The sequence below is a fragment of the Pezoporus flaviventris genome, unplaced genomic scaffold (assembly GCF_033815535.1).
Source record: "Pezoporus flaviventris isolate CSIRO_AGI_PZ_B2104156 unplaced genomic scaffold, CSIRO_AGI_Pfla_v1 ptg000158l, whole genome shotgun sequence".
Lineage (NCBI taxonomy): Eukaryota > Metazoa > Chordata > Aves > Psittaciformes > Psittacidae > Pezoporus > Pezoporus flaviventris.
Window position 1 is genome coordinate 1,009,344 of NW_026892706.1, and position 15,583 is coordinate 1,024,926.

At 39.4% G+C, this 15,583-nt stretch overlaps 1 protein-coding gene across 7 annotated transcripts in view; it reads right to left on the reverse strand.

Annotated features, from left to right (window-relative positions):
* Positions 1-15,583, reverse strand: part of CCDC57 (coiled-coil domain containing 57) — a 35,385-nt gene that overhangs the window by 1,130 nt on the left and 18,672 nt on the right. For 5 of the 7 annotated variants that reach the window (XM_061479945.1, XM_061479943.1, XM_061479944.1 and 2 more), the window contains 4 exons: positions 14,613-14,841; positions 13,834-13,970; positions 6,436-6,558; positions 5,928-6,081 (listed from right to left, as the gene is read on the reverse strand). In XM_061479945.1, coding sequence (XP_061335929.1) covers positions 5,928-6,081; positions 6,436-6,558; positions 13,834-13,970; positions 14,613-14,841 — 643 coding nt within the window. The remainder of the gene's footprint in view (positions 1-5,927; positions 6,082-6,435; positions 6,559-13,833; positions 13,971-14,612; positions 14,842-15,583) is intronic. The other 2 variants (XM_061479941.1, XM_061479947.1) reach the window with 2 other exon arrangements.

The window sequence follows — 15,583 nt, forward strand, 5'->3', positions numbered from 1 at the left end:
CTCTCCGTTGTGAGAGAATATCTATATCCCCCAAAGCAATAACAACACACCAGACAACATGATACAAAGTTAGACCTACCTGTTCCCACATTGTGAAATAGCGATAAAGTAGCTGGCTGCAATAGTTTGATCTGTTTCAAGAAATGAGGAGCAGCCATAAAAGCTGTGGCAAACATGTTTGGGTATGCATGATCCAAAGGGCTCAAAGGCAGTTCTGTGGCTTGACAGAGTTGTACTATCATTTTCTCTTTGGTTTCTTTTTTTTTTTTTTCTCCTCTCTCCATCTTCTCTCACAGAGGGAGGCATTTACTGTGGAAATTTAAATTTTTGTTGTCTCGAATATCTGTGTATACTACGGAGGACTAAGTCAAAAAGTAACACTTCTGGTTGTGAAGCAGGGAGACTGGTCTTAATACCAATCGGGAGTCCATTCTGCACCCTCTCACTTAATTCTCTGAAAACCACTATCTCCAGCTAACTGAACTTTAGTCTTATCACAGGTTTTGTTAGGTAAAATCAGTGGAATTGGTCAATCACAATATTTACTGTAAGCTATAGGTAATGTTTACAGGTGCTTGGCTCCAGCCACTTAATCCTTATTTTTCAAGGCACTGAGATTTTAACTTTAGATTTCCTATGGAGAGACAAAGCAGACAGCAGAAGTTGATAACAGACTTGCTTAGGATACACTACAGCATACTGTACTACTTGAATTTCTTTGACCATGACAGGCTTCAGTCCCAGGAGCTATTCAATCACAGAGCAAGAATAAAAAGTGCACAAATTGAGAAAGATATTAGTAGGATAAGGCAAATCTTCATAGCCAGCAGAACATGACAGAAAGTCCAGACAAAATTCTGTGGAATTAATTAATCTTATTGAGGGTTTATAGCTCTATGCAAAGCTACTATGTTTAATGCTCTAAGCAAAGCACAGCACTGTCAAAACACAACACTTTTCAAAGCAGTTTTTACGTTCAGGCTTTCCTGGAAATAGCTGTTCACTCAGGTGTGTGTAGCCTCTGCAGTGAGTCAGCTTGATGGCGCTTGTTATTGCAGGTAGCCAATGCTTAGGGGAGTCGTGCTATTGATGTCGAATCATGTTGCTCAGCTCGCCACCTAGTGGCTACCTACAGATGGAGGTATGAAAGGGGATGCTTGAGCCCATGAAGACCTTTGGGTGTGTTTTTCTGCCTGGGAGAAAGGACTTTAATCATTATAATGCATTACCCTAGACCACTACCACATCTGGGAGATAGGAAAGCAGAATTTCACAACATCAACAGTTTAGAACAGTTCAGGCAGTGGTGTCTGAAAGGTACTGGACACAGCTTCAGAGACAATTTTGCCTCAACAGGAGCCACAGGGATACAGGTAGAGACCTTGTACAAGCAAAGTAAAATTTCCCCAGATGGAAAATTTCATTTAAAATACTTGTCACTAGATATTTGCTTATGGCTAACAGTGCTTCTAAAGGAGCACCAGCTCAAACAGGTTCCTATTCAGGAGAAGACCATTTAAATGAAGCAAATGTAACTAGGAGATTAGTTAATATTTGTGAAACACTTCAGAGATGAAGTTTTATGTAACGCAGAAAAGAAATCATGAGTCTAAATCTGATTGGAGCCCGAATGAAGCCAGAGCCAGAGCGCTCTTTCTGTTTGTTAATATTTTACTAGATTCTTTCTCTAGCCAGCTTTTTACCCACATGGATTGCTCTTAGAACTGTCAGTGATGTCAGAGCTGTTGAAATTCTGTCTAGTGTGGAAACACTTAAGATAACTCTTGATCCATACAGTGTATGGATTTCACATCACAGAGCCTTGCAAGTAATAATGAGAATTACAGTAAAAGATTCCCTATCTAAATTCAAGTAGTAAACCAGAAAAGTTACTTTGCTTCAAAGCAGCTCAATCTCATTCTTTGTTAGTCTACAATGTAAACTCAGATTTATACACCCAGGACTCAGCTGCATCTGTATCTGGGGGTTCTCAAAACGCACAGTGGGACCATCCACCACAACTGGAGACCTCCTCTGGCATGGAAAATACAGAGTTTCATCTACCCCAAAAATGTATGAAACGAGACGAGTGAGGACATTCTAAGTGTAGATACAGCTTGCCTTATGCCCTTATTTGTTCTGTACTGACCCCAGCCTCTGTTGACCTGAGGAGATACAGCTGATCAGGAGCTTTTCACATGGTACCACAAAGCACACTTCACAATATTGGCTACATTCTAACTGCAGTTTACAGTTGAACTTCAATAGGTGATGTTCACCTTTTCTTCCAGAAAAACTAGCAAGTTTCTCCAGTAGGAAGTAAAAACTTGATTAAGCCAAATTATTTGAAGAAAAATAAATTCCAGTTTTCTAAATGTTTTACAAAGCTTCCTCTCCTCTTGTCTAACATTTATTTCTAAAATCAAAACAGGTCCTGTAGCCCACATGTGAATAGAGAAACCTTGCAGCATTTACAGAAGCTATCACATGGTTGTACACGTGTCGTGGTTTTCACAGGAAAGAGTGTAACTTCTCTGAGAAGAAACTTTCTTTTGAGGATGGCCTGTCAACAGCATTCAAGATGCATGTGATACAGATCACCAACTAAAGTCTCCCACCTGCTCTCAAACTCTGGGATAGGACATATAAAAAGGAAAGATACAGATATGTATTTCTTACTAGTAGAGTCTATGCATGTAACACTGACGCTTTTAGTATCAGTGTGGCTTGTACCTGCCTACCTCTGCAGCAGGATCATTTTCTTTCAACAGCACAGAGCAATAAAAACACCTGAACAAAGAACCTGTGATCCTTGTAAACCCTTTCTTTCTACTTATCTGCAGAATTATCATACAAATTATTAAATCCATCTCATTCCTAAAGTACAAACAAAAAATCAGCAGGTAGGGCAAGGAAAGAGAAATCTTTCATAGCCTTCTGACTGCTTAGAAGCTTCCAAAAGTTCCAAATTCTATGGTGAAATGAATGAAGTATGTAACAGTCCACTTCAGTAAGTCAGTGCTAACATGCAGTCACAAATACTTTAAGAACCATCAAGTTGTGTCTTATGCTGGAAATACAGCAAATTGCAGGGCTTACTTGACATGCCAGCAATTTCAGGTCCCAATAGGCTACTTTGTACATGAAAAACAATTAATGAAGCTGTTTAACAGGTTCAGAAAAATCATTCTCACACTACCATTGTTTCTGTTTCACCAGAAATGCCCATAAACCACAACTACTGGTGTGACAGATTTGTAGAGTTGAACTTGTAAAAAATGTTTGAATAAGCAAACTAACTTGTTGCAAAACACTTTTTTGTTACTGAGCTTTCAAGTCTATGTGCGTGTCCCTTGTATCTGGAAGTCCAATACCAAGTCACTCCATCTTAATGACAGTTATACGCACAGTAACCATGGTTTTGATAAATGTATTAAATTCAAGTGAGTGGTTTCAAAAAGGAAATATTTTAATCTTTTTCCATAGCTCAGGCATGAAAAATAAGGCAAGCCTTTGATAAAAATCAGAAGCAGAAATCCTTGAAAAAATCTTATATTCTGAGGTGAGATTCTTCCAAAAAAGATTTTGCTTTCACAATCTTGTTTCTAAAATGCAGAATTCAGTCTAGTAGAATTACGGATACCATTTGGATGGTTTCCTAGAGGAGAAAGCTAAGCAACATAAAAGACTTTTTAAAAGTGCTATTCCTGCAATGCAGTATTTCAGGGCCTGTATGTTTGACCGAGAAGCACCACTCTAGTATTCTTAGGGTAAATCTGGATGCAGAGATCAAATTCAGGTTGTTCTCAGGAAAATATCCCCCCTTATTGATGTTTCACTTGTTTCATGTTGGCAGTATTATCTTTTCACTTTGCCATTCTCTAGATCCCCAAATATCTACAGTATGTTTTGCAATGGTGGCTGGAAATTTCTAGACATTAAGAAACTGATGTCCTTGTAAGGCTGCCAGTGGTGTTGCATCACTTACCAGCAGCATGAAACTGCATGACACTATCAGTAATGTTTCAAAGACATCCTTTTGCTTATCCTGTCAATATAGGCCTGACCTGAAATACTCTTCCTATTACAGTCCCACAGAAAAGCACATGAATCATGACTGCCAGCACTACGTCCATTCCAGTCCTACAGGTCTGTCAATGCACGTTACTTTGCCCCTGCAATGAACTGCTGCTGTGAATAAATACACTTATAATCCATTCTTCATTTTGAAAGAGCTTTTAAATATTTTTTTCTTGTATGCTGCTAAAGATGGTTCATTGCATCCATACACTGGTTTAAAACTAGATTCAATGTAGGTTGGAAAGAACCTCTGGGTGAAATGTCACAGTGCTTATGACTCCCTGCTCAGAATGCATCTTGGCACACTTGCGTCCCTTGCCTCTTTTCACTGTCCATCTCAGAGTCTAGCTTTGTTGTCTCCAAAATCCCTCACTGGGTAGTTAAAAAGCAGCAATCGGGCCACCCACTGTCTCTTTCTTTTTCACACTGAATAACCCAGCTTTTCTCAAGTAACATGTGTTTCAGCACTGTAGCCATCTTAGACACTCTTCACTAAACCCTAGTTCATCAGTCCTTTGTGCCGGAGTCCAAAATGGGACACAGTACTCCAGATGTGGCCTCACAAGTACTGAATAGAAGGGAACAAATCACTTCCCTTAACCCACTGGTTGTATCCTTGCTCCTGCACTCTGGTTAATGGCACTTGAGTATCTATGTTATGTTAACAGGTCACTATTAATATGAAGCTCATTTGAAAGTTATTAAATGGCTGACATATAACCCCAAAGCTGCCATCAGATCTCAGGAATAATGATGATGATAAAAAATATCAAAACAAAAAACCCTAAACAATTCACACATGCCCCACAGCACTGTAAGAAACAACTTACTGAATGCTGTGTCTCTTATGAAAAAATGAAAGTCACCTGTACTTGGAACATTCTGGAGAAATGTTTATCCATCTGTTTATAAAGACCTTTAATAAGAAAGAGTCCACAATACTTCTGGGGAACACTTCATTATTAGCCATCCTTTAAGTTTTTCCAGTATTATAATTTAAGGCCATTACTTTTTGTCCCATCCACAGGAGTTTTCCAAAGTTTTGCTGATGATGAATTACTTCATGAACATGCCAAAAGTTTGGGAGACATGACAGTCACCTGCAATACACTACTTAAGATAATGACTACCAATAAAAAGTTTCCTTTCCATTTGCCTGTGAAAAAGCTACAGTTTACTGCACATACCTTACAAGTGGCACTTCTGCTAAAATTCCCTATTGGACTATACAATTCTAGTGAATAACAATGCCTAGCTCACTGTGTGTCCACAGCATATACCACATTATGCCCACGATCTCACCTTTGGCCTTTGGGTCTTAGCATACTAAGCAGTGTTGTAGCTATTAACATGACACAAAAATAATGATTGAGCAAGGATTTGCCAAATTACAATTTGATCCATCAGTCACTTGGCAACATACAAAGTGTGCAGTTCTCAGACAGATGCTTTCATATCTGCCCCAGATAAGTTTTAGACTTTATCAAAACAGAAGAATATTTGCATTTTCCAGGAGTATTTAATAAAAGGGGTGAAGTATTTGCAACAATGGCATTAAAACCATTGAGAGATACATATGTGTTCCTCTTAATTCTTACTACTGCTTGCAACTGTAAAATTCACTTCAAGTAAACTCATTAGATCTTCAGATTCTGATTACAGGACTGTAACAACAGTAGCAGTCATGTAAAAATTTTGTGGAAGGTGGCAGAATCTGCTACCGTACTTCCATTATTCTGGAAGAGTCAAGTACTGTTAATTACTTTATAAAACATGCTTAGGTTGGTGACTGTTCTAGGGACTGCGAACAGAGGGGCTTGATCCCTTTTCTAAAGTTTGCCACATACCTTGACAGAAATTATGTGCTCTAGATGAAGAAAGCTGGACCTGCAGGGCTTGACTAGGACTCTGCCTGGGTGGCTGACTTTGAACAATCTTTAAGAATGTATCTGCCTTTTGTTGCTTTGGCCCATGATTTTCAATGGACAAATCTAGTTGAACCTGTTCAAATTCAAACACACTCTTACAGAGATGCATACTTTTCATGTCAAATACATGTGAAAATTGGCATCTTGGTCTTGGGAAGATAGAAAGTTTCAGCAAGAGGCAAGTCAAAAGAAAATTATTATTTTTAATTTTGAAAGTTCATACAAGAAGATTAATTACAACATCATGAAAGTGACTGAGAAACCCACGTTTAGTAAGTGTTAACAAATACTATTTTCTACAGGAACAATGCATAATTAAAAAAAAAAAGCATATATTTTTAAGTCTTCCAGGAGATGACTGCTGAACAAATGCAATTGAAAATTCCAACTGAAGGCAAATTACACTGATGATAAAACTACACTGTACCTCAGTGGATGGTAATGTCATCTTTTCCCCACATCCGCTTGGAGCTTCTTCATCCTTTAAGCGAGAGCAGACAATTAGAGAAGATATCCTTGAGGGATGCTGTTGCTTTGCATACTGCAGCTCCTAATATGAAATAGTACATCAAGACAAGTAATCCATGGTCTCTAAAAATAATACATCTATAGCTCAGTTTACTGTTACACTGCTAGATTTAAAATAATCAGTCATATAAAAAATAATATTTTATATATATTTTTATATATAAATAATATATATATTACTTATATAATAAATAAAATAATCAAATAATATTAAACAGAATTATTTTCCATTTAGATTAACATGGCCAAACTACCTTCCTAATAAACCTCTTACTAGATCTGTTAAAAATCTACATTTCTTGCTGCTGTCACGGTCATCCTGCTTGTTACTCAAGTTTACATTGTCACTCTTCCTTTTGTGACTGAGGGTCACTTCCCCTTTTTGTCTTTTTCAGTGATTAAAATACAGATGAAAACTCCAAAGGAAGTCCTAAAAACCCCATAAATAATATAAATCAGCTATGGAAAAGAAACTTGTAAGCAAGCAAAATACCCTAATTCACCAACTTTCAACATGGTGTCCCTCAGGGATCAGTATTGGGACTGGTCTTGTTCAACATCTTCGTCGTTGACATGGACAGTGGGATTGAGTGTGCCCTCAGCAAGTTTGCCGATGACACCAAGCTGTCTGGTTCGGTTGATACGCTGGAGGGAAGGAATGCCATCCAGAGGGACCTCGACACACTTGTGAGGTGGGCTGATGCCAACCACACCATGCCAAATGCAAGGTCCTACACCTGGGTTGGAGCAATCCCAGGCCCAGCTACAGGTTGGGCAGAGAAGAGATTCAGAGCAGCCCTGCGGAGAAGGACTTGGGGGTGCTGGTCAATGAGAAAATGAACATGAGCCGGCTGCAGTGTGCGCTTGCAGCCCAGAAACCACCGTACCCTGGGCTGCATCAAAAGGAGTGTGACCAGCAGGTCCAAGGAGGCGATCCTGCCCCTCTACTCTGCTCTCGTGAGACCTCACCTGGATTACTGTGTGCAGTTTTGGTGTCCTCAACACAAAAAGGCCATGGAACTGTTGGAACAAGTCCAGAGGAGGCCACGAGGATGATCAGGGGACTGGAGCACCTCCCATATGAAGACAGGCTGAGAAAGCTGGGGCTGTTCAGCCTGAAGAAGAGAAGGCTGCATGGAGACCTCATAGCAGCCTTCCAGTACCTGAAGGGGGCCTATAGGGATGTGGGGGAGGGACTCTTCATTAGGGACTGTAGTGACAGGACAAGGGGTAATGGGTTAAAACTTAAACAGGGGAAATTTAGATTGGATATAAGGAGGAAATTATTTCCTGTTAGGGTGGTGAGGCACTGGAATGGGTTGTCCAGGGAGGCTGTGAATGCTCCATCCCTGGCAGTGTTCAAGACCAGGTTGGATGAGGCCTTGGGAGATATGGTTTAGTGGGAGGTGTCCCTGCCCTTGGCAGGGAGGAGTGGAACTGCACGATCTTAAGGTCCTTACCAACCCTAACTATTCTATGATTCTATTCTATCATTCTATGAAGCAATTAAAGTAAGATTTGGAATTTTACAAGAGGTTTAAGATCTCCTTCAGCCTTGTCAAAGGAGATGAAAATAAACATCAGTCTTTTGATATGTATTTCAAACTAAAGAGAAGCAGAAAACTGGAGCCCATCATACAAAGTAACTGACACTGAAATTCCTGAAGGTATGACAGTAATAAATTCTGGTTTTGGTAAGGATGATGACGTTGAACATAAGAGCAAACATAGCTTGGCTAGTAAGTGTGATTACCTAGAAGGAAAAACACCGAAAACGATGTTTGGAAGCTCAACCTGGATCTCAGCTTCAGAGCAGGAGCTGAAACCTCAGCAGGTATCTTGTAGGTAAAGAGCAGCCTGGAATGAGAATACTGAAGATGAACAGCTTGGATATAAAAAGGGCTACCCTTTATAGTCTGGACAAGTTCCAGCAGAAACAGAGATAATACCAAAGGTTCCAGAGCTGGAAAGATCCTCAATTATAGCCACTTCAACCATGACTTCCAAACAACCCATGAGCTGAAGAGGTTGGAATTCTACTCCTGGAGTTTAGCACACCATCTGGAAACTCAACAGTCAAATGCTACCTCTGCAAGAGCCATGGACACATTGCATTTTTAGAATCTATTTATTCTTACAAAAGCAAGAACAATCTTCAATGATTTTAAAAAGAACATGAGAGACACACTATGTCAAAAAAACAGCAGACACAGTACTTAGCTCATTAAAAATAAGGCAAGACTGGGATGGATGGGCAATGAATATTTATTTGTCTCAATTTAAAAGTCATCTAAATTCTAAGATGACTTGGGAAATAAAGAAAAATTAAAGAGGTGGAAAATGAAACAAAAATTATTAACACCCCCCCCCCCCAAAAAAAAGCAAACAAAAAACCTAGAAACCAACCAAAAAAAAAAGAGGGTTTTGAATTGTGGCAATTTTGCCCACATCTGGAAATCATTTTTACATATGATTTGCATAAGCATTTAGCTAATCGTTTTCAGACTCAATCCAAGCAGTGCACAGATGAAACAAGCAGGCTACAAAAAGTCTACTCAAATGCTTTGCTGGACCCTAATCTTTGAAAAATTTACTCCCAGTGTTAAGTGTTTAATAGCTTAAGAAAGAGTTTAGTGAACTGAAAGTTCAAGTAAACAAGGATACCAAGCTTGTGACTTTAAATTAGTAAAATGTTCACAAGCATCCTGAACAAATTACACATCCACAAGCACACTGAGGCATTCCACAGTAAATCCACCTGTTGGCAGACCACTTTCCAGGCTTCCAGCACACTAACAGCTGCCCCACCTATTTCCTTCTGAATCCCTGAAAAAGGGAGATCAGAATCATATGCTCAGGACTGTTGTCTAGGACTGGAGCTGACTTTTTCACTTTGGAATTTTGCAAGAGCCTTAAGATCTGCTGCTCCAGAAGTAGCCAATACTACTGTCCCATAATACATACCACTGATCTGCCAGCAAACGGCATTTATTTAATGCGCCCTGATCCTTTCCTCTAAGGACCCCTTCCTCACGCTACAAGATGCTAATACTTATTGTAACAGTGCTGCTGTGATAGCTCTTGATCAGGTCCTCAGATGGTCAAAAAAGAGTTGCAAAATAGTGCTGCATTCCCAGATCTGTTCTCACAGAGCTCATATGCTTTGAGCATTCCCAGTCTTGGAAGCCAGATGGCTTTCACTATGATATTTACGGACTAGCATCTTTGAAGCCTTCCATAACACTTTTGATTTAAAAAGAATTTGATTAGGTAAATTGGGTAAAATATACCAGATTATCCAGCTTGCACTGCACTTATCTGACTGACCTATTACAGTCTTGAGTTTCTGTTATCTTAGACTATCTATGAATAAGTCTCCATTAGCTCTGTAAGGGTACAGCAGATGGCATTCTCAGTTCATCGCTGTCTGCTGGATGGTTTACAATGTTTGCTCACACCACAACCTTTAAAACTTCTTCACTGACTAACGGGCAGTAAAGAAGAACAGGGGCTTATTTTCACTTAAGCAATATGCTCAAATTTGGTTCTAACTAGCTCTGACAGCATAGCATTTTGGACTTCAGGCAACCTTTCTCTATCAAACAGGAGTGCCCTTCCTGTTGGTTGTCTTCTGCCAGGAAGAAGCTAAGAGAAATTCAAGCACCTGTGGTAGGATCTCAAACTCAAAAGAGTTCTTCCCTGCCAGGTTTCCTTAGAACATATTCCATAATGTTGCCATAGATTCTATCTGATAGATTCACCTTAGCCAAGAAACATGCACCAATTTTCTTCCCAAAATAATATGCCTTTCCCGGCTGAAATGCTGCTGCATACTTTGGATGCTTGGAGAGCCTTTTCATATTCAAACAGGCATCACCTGTTTTTACTACTCTTCATTATCCAAGAGAATAGCAATCTTGTGCAGAAGCTGGATAACTGTCTGCCTAAAGACCTAAGAGCAGAACACTGAACTTGACCTTGAGAGCACTTGCTCTCAAATTTAATTGCTGGATGACCTCTGCATTTCAACTTTCTGCACTATTTTCTAAAATCTAGAATCTGACCCAGAAGTTTGTGTCATTAGTGCAGCTAAGAGCCCTCATGGCTAATCTGCAGCACCATGTTAATCCACAGGAAAAAATACCAAACATTTATTTTCAGCAGAGCTGAACTGCAAACTGAAAGTGTGTCATTCCAGACATGCAGCTGGTTAAATTAGCACCATCTGAGTTCCTTAATCTTAATTTACCTAATTAAAAGCATTTATTCTAAGCAACTAGAGAGGTTAATATATTTTTTTTTCTTTAACACCATTTTTAACTGTAAGAAAAATCAAATATTCATTAGAACTTACTTCCACTGGGTCTTTTATGAAACCCACTTTTGTAATTCAAACTGTCAGGCCAGGTGGCTCATATTCTTTGTAATACACTTAAGACAACCAGATAACATCTACAGAAATCAGTGATAATTTCAGGCTCAAAAAAAGCCCAAACCAAACAACAGGATGGCATGCTCGAAACAAGTATGTAGTTATTCTTTCTTATTTTTTTAGAATGTGTCTAGATGTAAAAATGCTTAAGATGTTTTTCAAATGGGTTCTGATGGCAAAATCTTCAAGTGACTGACAGTTGCGATTTCTTAGTGCAACCTGACATGATAGGATTATCTCCTGTGTAGTTTCATATTATCACAGATATCTTAGTATGTAAAAAGAGAAACATGAAACTTCAATCTCCTATACATTCCTGGATGAGTAATTCACAAAAAGGCTCTCAATCTGTGCTTGATTTCAGTTAAGAGAAATAAGACTGCATAAAGAAAGATTAAAAACAAACAGGATTGTCCAGAGGAAATAAGCTTTAATTCAGCTGAGTTTTCCCCAAAGGCAGAGGAGATTGCAGCTTCAATCTAATAGGCTGACTTCTTGGAAAGTGGCTCAGGAGAAACACAGGAAACCTGGTAGACTACAAGTTGAACATGATGCAGCAATGCATTTGTGAGGCTTCTGGCCAACAGCATCCTGGGCTGCGTCAGGAAAAGCACTGCCAGCAGGCCAAGGGAGGTGATTACTTCCTTCTACCAAGCACTGGTGCAACCACATTTAGAGTATTGTGTTCACTTTTGGGCTCCCCAGTACCAGACATAGAGATACAGGAGCAAGTCCAACAAAGAGCCACAAAGATGAGCAGTGAATTGGAGCATCTGACATACTAGGAGAGGATAGGGAAGCTGGCCTTCTTTAGCCTCCAGAAGAGAGAGGGCAGGAGTGATCTTTTCAACATGTATAAGCACTTGATGCAGATGGTGGGAGGAAGTAAAGATGACTAAGGCAGACTTTTCTTAGTGATGTACAGTGGAAGACCAAGAGGCAATGGGCAGAAGCTCAAGTACAGGACACTGTTTAAGGATAAGGGGAGAAAAACCAAAAACAACCACCAAACCCAAACCAAAAAACCAAACTCTAACCTTCTTTACTGGGAGGGTGATCAAACACTGGAACAAGCTGCCCAGAGATGTTCCCAGAGGAAGTATTTCCCCAGCTGAACTTGGTTAGTAATTCTACTGGAGTTTCATACATTGGAGCAACAACCTCACTTTTTCTGAAAGAACATTCTTTACTGCTCTCAAAACTACAACAATCAGCTGCTTTGACTCAATCCTCACAGGAACAAATCAGCTGATCAAGTAAGTAAAGTACATAGTGAAATCCTGATTATTGAAGTTACTGGGAAATCTGCCACTAACTACTAAGGGAGCAATGATTTATCCATTTGTCTCTCTGATGAAAGCTGCAATTTATCCATTAAAAAGTTGTATTCTAATTACAAAAGATAAGAGAGCGGTTAATTACATAGCCTGCTTTCATAGATGGAAAATGTGCTATTACAATAATGTGGACAAGGGTGCTTTAAAATCCCACCACTGTGGACATTTAAAAATGTGCTGATTAATCAATTTCAAGTTTATCTTAGAACCCACTACAAATCCTTCAAATGGTTACCTTACTTATTTAAAGCTAAGCTTTATGAAACTAATACTTGTAATTCAGGATTGCATTTATGCTGCATTAACCAAGTGTTTCTGAAATTCCTTGGATGAAAATCATGTTTAAAAAAGTTAATTTTGGAGTCCCAACTATAACCCTTTAAGTAAATGAGATAGCATCTGCCTAGCAACCAGTCACCAATGGTGTTTCCCAGGGCTCAATTTTAGAGCCAGTTCTCTTCAATGTTTTTATCAATAACCTGAACACAGGAATCGAGTGCACACTAAGCAAGTTTGCCAATGGTACTAAACTAGGAGGACTTGCTGATTCCCTTCAAGATAGAGAGACCTTACAGAGAGATCTCGATAGACTGGAGCACTCGGCAATCACCAGCTATATGAAATTTAAGAAGAGGAAATGCTGAATTCTGCACCTGGAATTACCAGTGTAATCCTGGATGTCTGTATACACTGGGAGACAAGAGGCTGGAAAGCAGCCCTGCAGAAAGGGATCTGAGGGTTCTGGTTGATGGTAAACTCAGTATGAGTCAATGGTGTACCCTGGTGGCCAAAAAGGCCAACCATATCTTGGGGTGCAATGGGCACAGTACAGCCTGGTCAAAGGAGAGATTGTCCTGCTATACCTAGCATCAGTGTGGCCTCCCTTTGAGTACTGTGTGCAGTTTTGAACTCCACAATATGAGGAGTACATAGAAATATTAGAATGTGTCCAAAGGAGGGGAACAAAGGTAGTGAAAGGACTAGAAGGTAAGATTTATAAGGAGCAGCTGAGGATACTTGGCTTGCTCAGCTTGGAAAAAAGAAGACTGAGGAATACCTCATTGCTGTCTACAACCTCATCATGAGGGGGAGCAGAGAGGGAGGTGCTGATCTCTTCCTTCTGGTGTCTGTGCTGGGATGCAAGGGAATGGCTTAAAGCTTCATGCAGGCTGCATATTAGTCCCAAGTTCTTCCTTGAGAAGTGTGGTCAAGCACTAGAACAAGGTCCCCAAGGACTGGTCACGATCCCAAACCTGTCAATGTTCAAGAAGCATTTGGACAATCCTCTTAGATACAAGTTTTAAATTCTAGGTTGCCCTGTGTGGAGCCAGGACTAACAGATCACCATGGGTCCCTTCCAGCTCAGGATATTCTATGATTCTATGAAATCTTCTAAGGTACCAAAGGAAACTCTGAGCTAAAGTCAGTAAAAGATATTTAAATACAGAATTTTAAGGAAAGTTCTATTCATGGAATTACAACTGGCTTAACTGCTCATTATCACTAGATTTAAAGAGCATATTATTACCTGTGTTGTAAGCCTGTGCTGTAGATGCTTTAAAGCTGATAGCTGACACTGTATTCTTTTGACAAGCTCTCTTGGAAAAAGGCTACCAGATACAACACAAACTGTGCAGCGCTTAGAGCTAACAGGATGCAAAAGTCCTATAAAGGAGAGAAAATACTAAGGAAGACATTCTCTGTTGTTGTCATCAATATTACATTCCCAGCCAATGTTTATAGTGGATATCAGTGAAACACAATACACGCCTTCTCATTGCAGACGGAATCAATGCTATACAGAAATGGGCCTTGTGTTTTTCTCCTTTGCTTCTTTGCCAGAGCAATGGTTGAATGGAACTTAAATGTCCACAGTGAAATCTTCTTACATTATGTATACTCTTGATTCAAGTTTACTCTATAGTAAGCTTATTCTACTTTCTTTTCCACTTTCATAAAGCATTAGTTTTTATTCCAAGGGATAAACTACTTCTTTTCTGCCCTTGAAAGAAGTCTTAATTCAATTTCTATTTCCCACACTGACATCTGAGCACCAGGGAGTCCTTCATCTAAGATGCTCATCAGCAAAAGTTACTGCCTACAGGCTCTTATTGTTCTGTGCTAGTACCTCCTATCACAGAATGGTCCTTCTTGCAACAATTAGCACCACAGTCTCACAGAAATTATACCGATCAAGAATCGGTCAGGTCCAGCACTTTGTCATCATATTAAAGCTCAAAGGATGAACTGATTCCCAGGTTTTATTCTAAGTACATAAGCTTGCACTCTTCTGTAGAATAAATTTACCTTCCTTTAATACTGTTCTGAGTTCTGCCCTGAGTCCATTTCCTATTTCAATCAGCTGCTGCTTCTCCTCACTCAGAATAGAAATTTGTCTTGCTGCTTCCTGCAGTTTATTTTGCACTCCTTGTAGAGTGCCGCTGACACCATACCAAAGACCGACACCAGGACCTATGTCAGGAAACTGTTGCTCAAGATCTACCATCTTTTGTTCAATAACTTCGGCTTTTGGCCCCTGGAAAAAGACAGATAGTGTTTATAATGAATATTTTGATACTGAAGTCCGTAGGTTTAGAAATTTCTACAAGCACACACTAGAAGCCAGTTGAAGAAAAAGTGTAAAGTTGAAATCTATAGGCATTTTTGAGGGTCCGTTTTCAGAATTTTCTTCACAATAGAGGGCAAATGAAACCCACTCTTAGCAATATAGGGCAAAACACGGTAACAGCCTGGGATGTTCCCACAGATGTTGTTAACTGTAAGTGTAAAGTAATATACATAGGATAAACACTGTATAAGAGTAAACTAGAGAGCAGTTAATTTTACAATAAAATGTGGAAAAGGCACTTTACTGCAGATGGCAAACTATCACAAACCCTTCTCTGTATAAGCATTGCATGCATACACACATGAGGTAAATACAACCTAAAACATTATTTTTTAAGAGAAAGGCTGAAGAGTAAAAAGTACAGATTCTAAAAATGGTTTGTCTCTGCAAATTTAATTGTGTTTATGTGCAGATATATATTATGATAAAATATTTACCCAAAAGACCCAATCACCATTGCCTTAGTGGGTCATGCAACTCCCATTCTCTTATTTCTTTGGATAGTTTTACCAGAAAAGAGGAAGCCCTTTAGAACACTCATGGAAAGCATACAGGTACACAAACACTATGTGGCAGAAAGGTGGAGAAATTACTGCAGGACTAGAATATAAAAACATGAAGGTACCAAGGTGAAAGAAAAAAAGAACAC